This window comes from Lampetra fluviatilis, chromosome 12, assembly GCF_964198595.1.
Source record: "Lampetra fluviatilis chromosome 12, kcLamFluv1.1, whole genome shotgun sequence".
NCBI lineage: Eukaryota > Metazoa > Chordata > Hyperoartia > Petromyzontiformes > Petromyzontidae > Lampetra > Lampetra fluviatilis.
The window spans coordinates 13,555,069-13,569,642 of record NC_136286.1 but is presented as its reverse complement, the minus strand read 5'-3'; the positions used below and the strand labels follow the sequence as shown (position 1 = coordinate 13,569,642).

The window sequence follows — 14,574 nt, the reverse complement described above, 5'->3', positions numbered from 1 at the left end:
GTCTGTTGCGGTGGCCCCCTGCCAGCGGCCTCAACACGTGCAGCGTCGGCGGCCTTAATAGGCGCTCTCCGATGGTGCTGTTTTTGGATAAACTCTGGTGGTGTCCTATCGTTGCGGTTGGTCGTATGAAACACATTACTTTCACTATTTAAAGCGGTACAAGCTCCTTGACGGGCAACAGTGTTGTCATGCGACCAGGCTTTGGTGTCGGGGTGAGAAACAGCCTATTTATTTAATAAGCACTCATTTCCTGTTCGTCGCAGCGTGATAAAACATCGCCTTCATTATTTCCCATAGTTCAGCCTGATGTCTTCACAGGGTATGGGCAGTGCAAGTTCTGACATTGCTGCATCTTGTTAAAATAAGATTTTGAAGAAAAGTTTCGTGAGCGATTAAGGGACCCACAGGTCCAGTATGCCGTATACGGATCCAGTTTAATCGTCCTCGTAAGGTTAAATGAGAGCATGTGGGAGGCTAACGCAGCGTTATTGGTGTCGTAACGCAAATGATGCAGTCCGTCTGAAAGGGGGGTTTAATTAGAAGAAAGCGCTACAGTCGAGGTGTGGCATTTAAAGAGTGGGTAGTTGTCGCGCGTGTGCTGATTGCTGCTTTGAAACCGCAGCCCAGAACACCATCACTACTAATCTGTAAGCCAATTTACATGTACCGGTTGCGGAGTTGAATGCTAATACAGTACAGTATATCGCAATTATGCACACTGTTTACATGGTTGTGCAATTATAATGTTTGCGATGTTTTTTTGGCAACGGCAATGTCGGTTCATTTGTACGTTTCTGTTCTGCGAGTGTTTTACCGTGCTTTGAATAAGAGGAGTGTATGAGATCCTAAAGGTGTTGGACTGTTAGGTTTAATCCCGTCATACTCGAGGGGCTGTGATCCTATTCGCAAAGTCTTGCACTGCAGATGTGCCATTGACGTCTTGCCCGGGCAGCGGTCTGCCCGCTGTGGAGCCTCGTTGTGAATAATGCATGCAGAAAACGAAAGTGTGGCAATTGGGCGTTTCAATAATGATTTACTGTATAACAATTAATTTGGCACTGCACACCTGTATACATCCATAAACACTAATGTAGTGATTTATTTTATTTGACGTACACCATTATGAATGGTATTCTAATCTATATCAATGATTTATGTGCTTAATTATCTATTCTCTAATCAACCAAACATACTTAACATTCGATGCATTTATATTACTTCAATATTGTCTTCCCAATTCTCTAAGCACTCAAGCGTGATCATGCTTTCATAATGCCCGAGTAGTGTCATTTGGTACTATATATCTGTGTGTCCATAATACCGGTATTTTGGGTTAAATAACGTAAATATATAAATGTGTCGTTCAATCCACCACCACCCGACACAACCAATTGGTAAGGTTTGTCATGGATGATATGGGTCGCGAAAGCCGACGTGTTAAAATAACTACGTGATATGTACATGAAACCCAGAACTCACGGGAACACATCTTGCTGTGAATCTTCCAAAGGAACCATATGTGCAACATAATGATCCTAAGATTTTGCCACTCCGCTTCGAGACGCGCACCAACTGCTTGATACGATGCCCACTTGTTCTTCCGTGGCCTCGGAGTGCTGCTTCCATTAGTTGATGCCCAATTCTGTCAGTTTTAGCAGCGTGGATCATTGCACTGCAGTCAAAGAAGTTGCATTGCAATCTAAACATTACGTTATTTCTATTTTCATAAAGGTATGTACTCAATAGTAAAGTTGGAACAATAAATAGCTGATATGCAGATAACTTCTACATTCTCATCAGTAACCAAACATTCCAACTTGTATGGCCAGGACCCATATTCTATTTAATTTTGCAGATATATAGTGAATTAAATAGCCAACGTATGGAATGCAATATAATTAGTATAGCACCTAATAAGTCTTAAGCTCAGCAGAAGTAAATAGCAGCAATAGTTTACAGTAATGTTTATGTAGCAGAAAATGTGTTTGTCAAATACATTGCCCATTGTTTTTATTAAATTTCAGATGCTTAATTGCTGTTGCTTTTGGATTCCAACTTGGGTATTTAGCATTTGAAGCCATGTGTAACTAATATGCTCCACCAAACGGACATTTATTTTCGAGTTGGATATATATTCACATTTATCACTGAAAAATTGACACCCTTTGTTTTACACATTGCAATGAAAGCAGGTTATTTGCATTTACAATTGATCGGTGTCACATTGTATCCAACGTGATATTAATTACTTTTGACTTTTCCTAATCTCATCTGTTTCATGCTGTGTGTGCAGGTGTGTGTGTGTTTTAATTGGTAATATCTGGAGGGAATTTGACTTCTCTTTGTGTTTGTTAGGTTGGACCGGCTGTTCATTCTGTTGGATACAGGCACCACGCCAGTCACTAGGAAAGCAGCTGCACAGCAATTAGGGGAAGTTCAAAGGCTTCACCCACACGAGCTTCACAACCTTCTTGCAAAGGTATCTTTACACCTTTTGACTTTTTATCAAAATATGCACATAGTCCGTCTTGTATTTTCACCAATTATAATAAATCTGTTTGTAATTGGCATCAAGATGGTGCAGGTTAAGTGCACCAACATGGGAATTGGCAGCCTCATCCACTCATTCTCAATTTAATTGGGTCAACGTTTGCAATATGAAACCACATTTTTAACAACTTAAAGAAATTAGATGTCTTTGAAAGCACAATCAAAAGATTAATGTGATTCCTACCTAGAAAGCGTCTTAAGGGAATGTGCATGTTGATGCTAAAAAAATGTTTACCACAAGATCTTGATCAGTGTCATCAACCAATGTGTTTGTAAAAAAAATTTGGTCTTCACGAAAGGTTTATTCAGGTGTTTCATGTATCGCATGGCAAAGTATTGAGGAAATGTAATGTTGAAGGTTGGAGAGTAGCTAGTCAGCTAAAAACTTTAACTCCTGTTGGAATGGCAATAATTATTGTGGCTGATGTAAAGGAGACTTATTTTCTAGACTTTCACTCCTAAGGCTTGGTTGCATTTTAAAACCTACTAAATGGAGTGCACACTGGTTTAAAAAAAAATGTTTCGTGGTTTACCACTTGTGACTATCAGCAAGAAACAGGTACACGGTGAAACAATTTTTTTGTTTTTTCCTTACAACGGCACATTGAGCATGGTTTCCGTAAGTCTACTTGGATTAAAATGTGAGATGGGGTGATTCGGCCTAGACACACACCCTTGGTTAGCTCAGATAGGTATGCCCCATTGCCATGGTGAAACCGGATTTGCTGACACCTTAATGTACAATGTCAGTTTAGAGGTACTGCTTTTCCGTAATTCCATTCCACATGGTTTAAATGTTGGATTCGTGGTTGTGGTCTGGTCATATTTTTGGCCCTGTTTTGGAAACAACAAGCACGCGTGCGTTCTAGGCCAGGTTAATACATTTTTTGTTCAGTGCTGCATGAAGGCCTCTGCACATGACAGCAATAGTGGGGATTATTTGACCATACTTTACTATTCTGTTTCGTTTGATGGTTTGTGATTGGGGAAAGTCTAGGACTGGTTGAAATATATTTTTCCACTTTTGTTAGCTGTCTCTAGGAGTAAAATTTGGGTCGGCCAAATCATTGCGGTGTGCTTGTACCACTGCGCCACTGTTCCACTAGGTCGGATTGAAGCACCTGTAATCAAAATGCATCGTCAATGGTTTGTGCAGTGTATACAGCCAATACCAGGGGTTGGGCACCCTGCGGCTCCGAAGCCACATGCGGCTCTTTTACGGATTTCATTGTGACGTTATTTATGAGGTACAGTCTCATAGTTGCGTGCATTGTGGCTCTTGAAATATATTTCTTTTGTATCAATTCGAGAAACATTGCTGCTCTTTTTATTTTGGTTGCTGACCCCTGACCATGGCTGTCGGGTTCTCCGTGGAAGACTGGGTCGGCAATCTGTGGCGTTATGTATTAAGGACCGTCTCATATTCACATGCATTGTGGTTCTTGAGATATTAATTTTTTTACCGAATTCGACAGACATGGCTCCTCTTGGTATTTTGGTTGCAGACCCCCAGCCTACACCATCATAGGCTCTTGTAATCCAGGTTTTAGTGAAGCTGAGCTATTTCTAGGGAGCAGAACATGATCTAAGTAGTTATATGGGTTGTAAACTGCATGTTTTCTACTCGAGTCTACATTGTTTTACTTAATTTTGCAGGACACATCCAGTAATTGTCTACGGACACTTACCTCCCTACCAGCTTGTAGAAAGTCCTACTATATTCTACCATTAATGGGACAATTGTTTGTACTTTCATTGGCTTGTATAAGGTTATCCACCATTAAAGGCTCATACCATATCACTTTAAATAGAATAAGATTATATCGTATTTTATTTTGGCCATGTGTCACGGGCTATGCTCTTGACCCACATTTAGCAACTCATGAGTTCTAATTCTGTTAGCCATCATCACCCATAGGGTAAATAAATAGAAGAATCAAAGACCACTTCATTTAACTTGTAGGAATCACTGGCAAAGGACCATCCGTAGTAATGCGCAATGCCCTCTCATTTGAGCATGAAGGTTTTTTTTCAACGTTTTACTGCTTTTGAGCATATTTCTCAAGTCTTTGCATTCACTGAGGCTATTGATTCTACTTGCTTGTCGACATGTCCTAAATATATATCGTTACAATGTAATAGAAGTACCAGTGCAACCATCGCCTAAGCTGATGAGCGCTTTGCTTTGTTGCAGTAATACTGCTTGCTTTGACATTAATGAATGGATTATTGCTGGGCTGGCCTCATAAAACTGGCAGGCTGCAATGGTTGTCATGTGGTTTGCACTTTGTTTATATGCTGTAATTCTATACCGTGTTCATAGATTTAATAAATGACATCTCACTTGAAATATGCATACTGTATTTGGGTTCCGTGTTGCTCGTAAAGAATATGGAAGTGCCTTTTACTTCCCAAAAATATTCACTATCATAGAATGTAGTTTGCATGTTCCTCTATTCAGTGGTGCATGCTTATAATCGTTCACTGTGGAGTCAAGGATTGGAGCATTCCATAGATGTTTGTAAGGTTACCACAACATTACGGTGCAGCAAGTGGCTTGTGAAATTGTCCATGTGGAACTTTTCTCCAGGTAATGAGTATTTCCCACAGGCGAAGAGTCATTCATGAAATTTTTCAAATGTCCAAATGCAGGACCAGCCAGCATTACGTATTGAGGCTCAGTGGCTCATGCATGGTCGTAATAGTCTAACTTTATGTAGCGGGTGCTTTTTTCCGATCCAAAATTCTGTGTTTATCTCCAAAAAGGAACCTTATCCATGTGGACACCTGTGGATGAATGCAAGAGGAATTTGCCATGTCTTCCGGTTGATTTTTTTTAATCTGTGAAATGCTCGTGGATAATGGGAGGTTTGTGTGTTTCTGGGAAACCACTGTCAAATGACTCGCAGCCACGGATTAAGGGAGCAATTCACCTCTCGACTGCTTATGAATACCCACTGATAAGAAACATGAGGTAGATGTCGTCTCTGGTTGTTGTGTCACTACTCACTACTGTGAGGCATAATGATATTAAGGCGATTCACCTTACCTATTTCTAGTTAACTCTACATGTCCGTGGATAACCACTTTATTACACAAATCTAGAAAACACCATTGCTATCCATTTCTCTTTATATGCAAAAAAAAGGTCCAGAAAGTCATGTAGATATAATTTTGAATGAAGTGATTTAAAAGAAGTGAAACTTCATTTGTAAATGATCCGAAGGTCAACTCTTGTCTTTAGCGCATTGGGTATTTTACAACACATTCCTGCCGAGGGAGCTGGTAGGAACGTTGGGTTGCTCTGTCAATGGCCAGGGTCAACGGCGGCGTGGTGTATTCCGCAAATATGCCCGACTGTGAGGGTGGGCACAAGCTGGTGTGAGAAGGTTAAACGTTGAGTTTTATAAGGGCACCACGGGGTGACCAGCTCCACCCAGCCCCACCCTCCCCACCCAGCCCCTCCCTCCCCACCTAGCCCCTTCTTGCACGACGGACGGACACAATACTCCCCTGTGGGCTGGTGTAACCAGGAGGTTCCTACCAGTATCATTATTCCTAATGACACGAGTTGTCCAGACGTGTTTCAAATTGCTCTTGGTGCCCTTCCTGCATCTCTACCTCATATCATCTATGTCTTATGTGCATCCATAGATATACGTGGAGGTTATGGCTTTGGTGCTGGTGTGTATTCCTCGTCTTAGAAAGTCATCTGTTGTTAAATCTCGAAAAATTATACCTTAATGTCACGTGCTGACATTTATACATGGGTTTCTGAACTATCTCGTGCCGTTTGGTGTCTTTATGTCAGTGGTTTTTTAAGCACATACACCCACCAATTATTTTAATATATTACTTCATAACATCATTGCACCTCCTATTATTATTAGTCAGAATTAGGCTACAAGATTAGTCTATGATTTAAAAGTGTGATTTTGTAAACTTTTTTTTTGCTTTCACAGCTTCCGCTATGCAAGAATCTGGGTGTTTTTAGAATTAGGTCACTGTTTAATTGCCAATATGCCGATTGTTTTACTTTATCTGGGCCACATGAAGTTAATGGGATTCCTCTAGTTTTTATTTGTCAATTGCTGTGGTCCTAAAACTAAATTTAGTGCTCCACTTCAAAATATACGTTTTCTTAAATATGTCCTGTTTTATATAAGAGTTGGATGTCTTTTACATTGGGCATATATTTTTAACAATGCATTTCACATCTTACAAGTGAGTTGGACGTTATGGAACATCCATTTTAAGTATGGCCTGCAAACCAGATTTAAGTGACGTTCATCAATGTTGTGATATTTCTTTGGTACGATTTTAGTTTTATTTATAGAACATCATCTGACTGGTCGTAATGACCCAGTTTGTGCACAATGTAGCACGCATTTTTTTTCCACCTGCAAAAATATAAAGGGGGTCTTTGTATAAAGTGTTTACTTTGTATTGGCTTCGTTAGTCTGAAATGAGAACACTCAGCTGCTGCCATTCACCAAGTGCGCGCACCACAGAGCTCGTAGGCAGATCTATAACCAAGAGTGACCTGTATCCACGAGCACAGGACATTCACAGAAACCGCAGTGTGACACATTATGGGTTCGCCGATAAAAAAAAAAAATCAAGTGCCCTATAATTACTGAAAAAAATATTTTCCAAATGCACAGTAAACTATTAATGTGTTCTATGAGTGCAATATACAATACTAGCTTCACTACCCGGCTTCGCCCGAGACTTGGATTCTTGTCTTGGATTAATACACTTCTACGATGAGGGTTGGGGGGGGATGCGTGATGTCAGCAGGCACACTGTGACGCTGCCGTATGCAGGTGACATCACAGATGTGACGTCACCGCTCACTTGCCGTGCAAAATATATCCATTATTGCGCCCCCCCAAAATACAAAAGTATATTCTTATACTGTTTGCATTGTGTACAGTCTGGAAAGCTACCCACATGCCAAATTTCAAGTTTGTTGCATGTTGGGAAGTATGCTAAACAATTCCAACAGACACACATTCACAAATTTCCATTTTATATATCGATGTATACCACTTTGCTGAAAGCATTTGATAACCCTTTCATTTTTCTGAATGTAAATCCTCACGTAGTTTTCTAGGCCCGCCAGCAGGTCGTGTAGCCTTACCCATCGTTGACAAAAGACATCGATTTACTCAGTTATTTTGATATTCTGGAAAGTTATTTTATTTTATTGACCACATTTCATCTTTGTAAGATTTGAAGCATGAGATTTTGTTATTTACACGATGCTTTCAGATAAATCCTCTTGACCCTTCCGTTGACATTTATAATTGGGTGCATGGCCTTGTTGGGAGCAGTTCTACTGCAAGAATTAACTCTTTATCTTCTCAAACGAGTCGACACATGTACACAACACTGCCTCAAAATACAATGAAGAAACGGCCCATGTGTTGTGGGCACGGGCCATTGGCTTAGATGTCGCCGATGTGTGTGTGTGTGTTTGTGTATATATTTTTGAGGCTTTGTTTTCAACGAGTTGTCTGTTGATTGTGCTTTTGCACCACTGCCCACACAGCATTGGAAGATTTTTTTTAAAATAGATATTTTCTCAATGTAAATGCAGCTTGTGCATACTTCAACTTCAGGTATGATTTGTGTCATGTTGACTGAATGTTGAAATGTACTGACTTCTGAAAGCATATACGTGACAAAGTGTTGCAGAAATTGTTTGAAATTGTACCATGTGTAGTGACACAGCGCTGACTGTTGTACAGCAGCTGCAACTATAGGTAGACACTTAGCACACACGCCGTTGAGCATATAAATGGGTGTGCTGGCAGGGCAGAGGAACTTGGGCAAGGGTCACGGTAGACCTCTTGAGGAGGCCCCTCGAACCCTCTGGTGGGTTCGAGAAGGGAGGCACGGCCTGGGCGGAGCCAAGCCGCGCCAAGGGGAATATAAGCAGCGGAGAGCAGAGGTCCGGGCAGCCGGTTCTGGGAGTGGACTTGTCTCGTCGCTGCCTTCGTTGCTGCCGCCTTCGCCCGATCAATGTACGGCCGGACAGAAGTTGGCTGTCTCGGGCGACGCCGTCAGTGCGACGAGGACAGGGTCGTACGGCAGCGTGGTGGTGGGAGAGAAAGGGGGCCGGAGATGGTGGCGTGAACACGAGAGATAATAAGTATAACCCGTAAAAACAAAGTTTTTCACTATAAATCCTTTATATGCGTGGCGGCTAGAGTCATCTCGTCCTCTGGCTTGAGATGGCTGCCACCTATGGGTCAGATGATTGCATTGCACCATTAAGCAATTGGTAATTAAATATAATATTTTTGTCCTAAAAAGTGTAAAATTTTGGAAAAAAATTTTCACGAACATTAATTGTCACGCACAACGAGTCTGTGTGGAAAATGTCAGCTCGATTGGATCACGGGAAGTGGGTTAAAAAACGACCGAAAGATTTGCACGGTCCTAAGCAAGCAAGTGAACTTAATATGAAGGATTTAATAAAAGAGAGAAGGACGGTGCCACCTGAGACTACCTCTCACTCCAACTGAGTGTGTGTGTGTGCTGAATGCCACCCGCGCGCGCACACACGCGCACACACGCGCACACACGCGCACACACGCGCACACACGCGCACACACGCGCACACACCCGCACACACTCACACACACAAACCTCGGGGAGAAGGAAGAAGAGACCTATAACACTACACATGTATGATCACGGGAGATATATATTAAAGACTGAAAGTTTCTGGTGAAGACACATTTCTGTTCTGCGTTGATATCCTCGTCGCTGTTTAACTGCACTGCACTGTTTTAAACACATGCTTTAAGTAAGAGGCTGAGGTTTTGCCCATATTTGGATTTGAGTGATGTCTGCAAGAGTGTACTTGGTACCATCTGCAAGGGAGATTAGACCTGCTCTGTGGAGTGTAAATCTGTTTGAGAGTGGCAGGCATTGTTTAATTTTACAAGCACATGGGACAAAAACACATGCCATTCCCCACACATGCATGTGTTTGCAGTGAAATTGATAATTCGGGCTCAAATGGAGACTTTTTGTCCAGGCATATGGCATACTTCCTTGCATTTGTGACGTTGGCAGAATGAATGAAGGGATGTGCATGTTGGATGATTTTCACTTATTGGGAGGTGGTCAAATGTAACATGCCACGATCCAAGTGAGTTGTGTATAGTCATCTCATTGAAAGTGTTGACAGGCACCTGAAGTCGTGGTGTGGTTTTATAATTTGGATATAGATGTTTAAGTTGTGTGTGTATATATATGGGATCCTTATACCAGAAAGGGTAAAGCATTTTGCATTGTGCTCATTTTTATGCCATAAGCAATAAGAGACGTGAATTTGCATTTTTTTTATTTATTTAATGCAATGATACAACAGTGTCGAAAGCGTCACGGAAACCAGAATTAATGTTTTTCATGTCTGGCCATGTTTTGGAGATATACTTTTAATGTGGATAGGAAAATGGAGTATGCTGTGACAGTATTATGCATAAGTTAATAACAGTACTTGTATATTCTCACAGATATGCCAAACTACTTTCTATTTTTTACTAACTGGTCTCTAGCCTTACAGGGCTGAGTGCAGACGATGGTGCTATACCAACCACCAACCCCCAAAATTCGTTCTTATTTATCGAACGAATTTATATAATGCAATAGTGGAGTCCAGTTCACAAAAGTTTGGGCGCTTTGCCAGAGTGGAACTGCAAATGCTCGTGCCAACCACATCCCCACACGTGCAGGACAGTATACATGCCCTGTTGCTCCATGGGTTGGTTGCTGACGCTCAGCTTGAGCACTGTCCCATTTGGTTTCCACAGCTGCCTGTTTGCTCTTTTACACTGCTTGCTTATTGGATGAGATATTCGTCATTGAATTTTATACTTGTATGGTCGAAAAATGTATGTTTTCTGGTCCACGTGGTGCTGCGGTTATAGCACTTCACTCTCAATCAAAGAAGGGGGTGAGTTCAAACCCTAGCCGGTGGTTTGCGCAGCCCATCCTGCTAGTCTGATAAAATAGATACTGCATTGGGAAAGTTGACTGGTAATTGTAGGGATCGACTGGCTTCGGTTATTGGATCGTGGAATTTCCATAATTTGCTTTGGACTAGCATTGAAGATAATTGCTGCTCATTTGATCAGGGCGACGTTTCATTTACTGAATACAATTTGCGATATTTCGTTAGTCAGCACTAACCGCAGGAACGTGCCGGATAATAAAATGTAAGCATACACACAAACAAATATGGGGAAAAAATTGTATCTGAACTTTTAGATCTAAAACAGCAATGTTTACAGCAATTGTTGATGCTGATGGAACTGATATCTAATCTCTGGCCAGGTTACTGCTTAAAATGGTTGTCACTTGGCTGCCTTCACTCCTGCAAGAAGAAACCCATTTCCACTTGTCTGGTTTGAGATCGCAGGATGGGCTAGTCATGCGTTGTGGCACACACTCCATGTATTATTGCATTGCTCGCGTGTTGCTGCAGGTGATAACTTACTTGAGGAGCCCCAACTGGGACACGCGCATCGCTGCAGGCCAGGCGGTGGAGGCGATCGCCAGAAATGTGCCGGAGTGGAATCCCCTTCCGAAGTCCAAGTTGGGTAAGGAAAATGAGGGTGCTGTCGCATTGACCCAGATGACCTACGCATACCATCTCTACGGACTCATTTCTATGAACACTCAGAATCTGGTTTTGCTTGTCTTGGAAACAACCTGGAGGCCCAGTCCAGCACACGGGCTCCCAATCCCCACTCCTGTTCTGCAAATAGTGCTGCAAGGGTTTACCCTCTGCTCAATCCATACACCCCTGGAGGGTTCTGCAAAGCTTTTTCAGTAGGCGGTGATGGTTACTACGTTTATTCCAAATGAATAATTTGCATGCTTTCTTTTATTGTACATCAAAATGTGCCTCAAGTTGGTTTTATTGGAATAAGCTGCCAGGCTACATTCAGAATCATTCATTTGGTGCTGGATGACGTTCAGAGTGGCCAATAAGAGGTTTAAGGAATGCGCATGGCTGTGTCCTGGGCTTTTCCAACATGTGCAATAATTTAGCACCAATTGGCTCAAATGTAATAATCCATGTCGGCATTGGAGTGATGTACGAGGCAATGAGCGTATCTCATTGATAGTTTTTTTTGCGTTGAACTAGTTACTGTTGGTTCCACCAAAGCTCAATGAAGCACAGTCCAAGGGTGGCTTACTAGATAAGGTGTCTTTAAAATCATTCTGCTGCTCAGTAGAGTAAGAAACCATACGTGGGGTTGTAATTCTGCTGCCTCTCTTTTGATTCAAAGTGGGGCATCGGGCCTGAGATTCCTGTCTGATCCTGGTGTCTGAGAGCGTGGGTGTATGTTAGACAAAATGTCATAATTAGTTGAACAAAGTATTTGTCTTAATGCCAGAACATGTCTGTTGATAAAGTGTTGTGAAAATGCACCAAAGCTTTGGTGAACATTCTCCGATTGTGTACAAAGTTATAATTGGCATGGCGATTGTCTCATCATGCTGCTGATGAGACGTAATCTTCGTGCTGTGTGCGCCTTGTGCATTTGTAGAGGGGGAGCAGGGGCGGCAGAGCCCCGACAGCCAGGATGACGACCGACTGGCGTTCCGCAGGTTCGACATCGCACGGTTGCTCAAGCACGGCGCATCCCTGCTCGGCTCCACAGGGGCAGAGTTTGACGTTCAAGACGACAAATCTGGTAATGAGACACACATTCGGCCATTTGGCATAGGCCCGGTAAAGAAATCCATTTTCGTTTGTGGCATCATAAGCCAAGTGGTCGATCCACTACTAGATGAAGGCCTCCCAACACCACAGCTGTCCATCACAGTCCAGTACTGCGATCATCATTCTTGACATTAACTGTTTTTTTAGCTTTATTTTGTGTGGTGGTTCCACTCTTAGATACGTTCTCTTCTTTTGCGATGTGTCCTGCATTTGTCCATTTACTTTTCTAATTTGTAAATAACATAGCTCTGATTTGTGTTTGTTCCTGGATCATTGTTTCTTTTTCTATCTCGGTGTCATTCCAATAATGTATCTCTGCATGCTTCTCTGTGCACTTTTTTTTGCTTCCAAATTATTTTCTGATTATTCTTTTGGTGTCATGAGATGAAGAATTTTTGGTTTTTTAAAGTCGGTGAGCGGTGTAACATCATCTTCCCAGAAAAAAGCCCTCGGAGAAATTTTCAGAACTCTGATCATAACTTCTAATGAAGTGGTTTCAGTAGGTGTCTGTTAACACCGTGGGCATTCCTCTTCAAAGAGCATCGCATATCAAGAAGACCACAATACTTTTTCATTCATGTGGAAAACCACATGTAATGTCATGCTTTTAATGTGTAGTCTTTGGTGACTGGGCTTGAGCCCATGTTGACCCATGATACTGTCTAATACAGTTAATCATGGGTAGCCAAAACATGGATTCAAATTCAAACCCAGAATCTTGCCATTGCTGGCTCGGTCCGCTGAAACATTATTAGCTCCGTGAGCCACGTGGCACACTTGTCAAGGACTTTGCAGAGGTTATATGAGCTTCACCCTGGTGAGCTGAGAAAGCAAAAATGTCGTCTTGTGCAAATAAACAACCATTTGCGATTGGTGTAAATTCCGCATTCTCATGACGGGGTCATTATCTCCATGGAATCAAGAATATTGCCGTTCCACAATGTACTAACTCCATTTTGTTGGCTCCAGAAGGTTGCCAAGTGCATATTCCTGACTGGGATTGGAACCCTACAATCGTCAAATTGTGATTTTTTTTTTTTTACATTCGAAGCATGAGACCAGATTGTAAAGAATTTAGGGCCTTGTGCTTGCCTTACCATGTTATATTGAGCATGTGCAAAGTGTAGTGAAATCATCCTATGAATTGCAAATACATTGAGGAATTGCTGCTTGTATTCACTACTAGAAGGCCTCCAAACACCACATCTGTCCCATCACGGTTCAGTACTGCTATCATCATTACTCACACCTACAACTGGCTCTGGAAGAAACCGTTGCTTTGTGTGTTTGAGTGTTCAGAGAATGTATTGTGCTTATAATTGCCTCTCTTTGAATTCACCAACATTCATTCCGGTCATGAAAATGGAATAAGGTATATTCATACATTGGCTTACAATTTGCTCCAGATCTATTTTAATTTACCTGATATTTGACCTCTCCTATTTATGGAATACTCACACACACTCTCACACATGAGTAGCAACAGCCTGACGTTTGGTGAATTCATGTACACTCGGCTGAGGCTTCGGGCAAAATGCCGCCCAGTGGCGATGCAAATATCGAATGTTGTGTGCCGTGGAAGCTCGTTATGAAATAAACCGGTCGATTTTCCCTTGGGTGGGAGACTATTGAGGTAGAATTTCTTTTTTTTAGGATTACTGTGCAATTATTTGCCCTTTAAGTGCAAAATGTCCATGTGCAGTCACACTTTTGTTAATTCATAATTGAGGGCTTTAAATGTCCAATGGGGCCCATTGTTAGTGATCCCTCATGCTTGGTGACCTAACTGTAGACGGACTGCTTTGAGGTGTCGTGCCACAAGGTGTTTGTCACCTTTGGGGGAGAAAAAAAATCCATTTTGTGAGGAGAAAACATTTTAAAGGTGGTGTTTTCAATTGCGTTCAATAATGGTATTGTCATTGTGACTGTTAGAAATTCTGTGTGGAATTTTATTTTATTTTTAAAGGCCAGCAGTTTCTGCCAAATGCTTCTGCTTGACACCTCTGCTATTTGTGGAGTGCGTGGGGTGTCTTCACAATGTGTTCATATAACCTGTTCTTTGTGCAACAATTATCATTTGCCAGATAAATTTCGAGTGTTATAAGAAATTCGTATAATTATTTTGTAATCTTTGAGCTATGTGCTTTGCAAATTGATGGTAGAGTGTAGTGTTTAATTTGCTTAATTGTGTTGTTAATATTGCTTAATTGTGTTGTTCATTCAGATAAATCGTTTTATGTAGGCATGTAGCCATGCAGCCATGCTCATGCAAA

At 41.7% G+C, this 14,574-nt stretch overlaps 1 protein-coding gene across 1 annotated transcript in view; it reads left to right on the top strand.

Annotated features, from left to right (window-relative positions):
* BTAF1 (B-TFIID TATA-box binding protein associated factor 1) overlaps positions 1 to 14,574 on the top strand; it is a 54,270-nt gene that overhangs the window by 540 nt on the left and 39,156 nt on the right. The window contains exons 2-4 of the mRNA XM_078861702.1: positions 2,356 to 2,479; positions 11,054 to 11,168; positions 12,126 to 12,272. Coding sequence (XP_078717828.1) covers positions 2,356 to 2,479; positions 11,054 to 11,168; positions 12,126 to 12,272 — 386 coding nt within the window. The remainder of the gene's footprint in view (positions 1 to 2,355; positions 2,480 to 11,053; positions 11,169 to 12,125; positions 12,273 to 14,574) is intronic.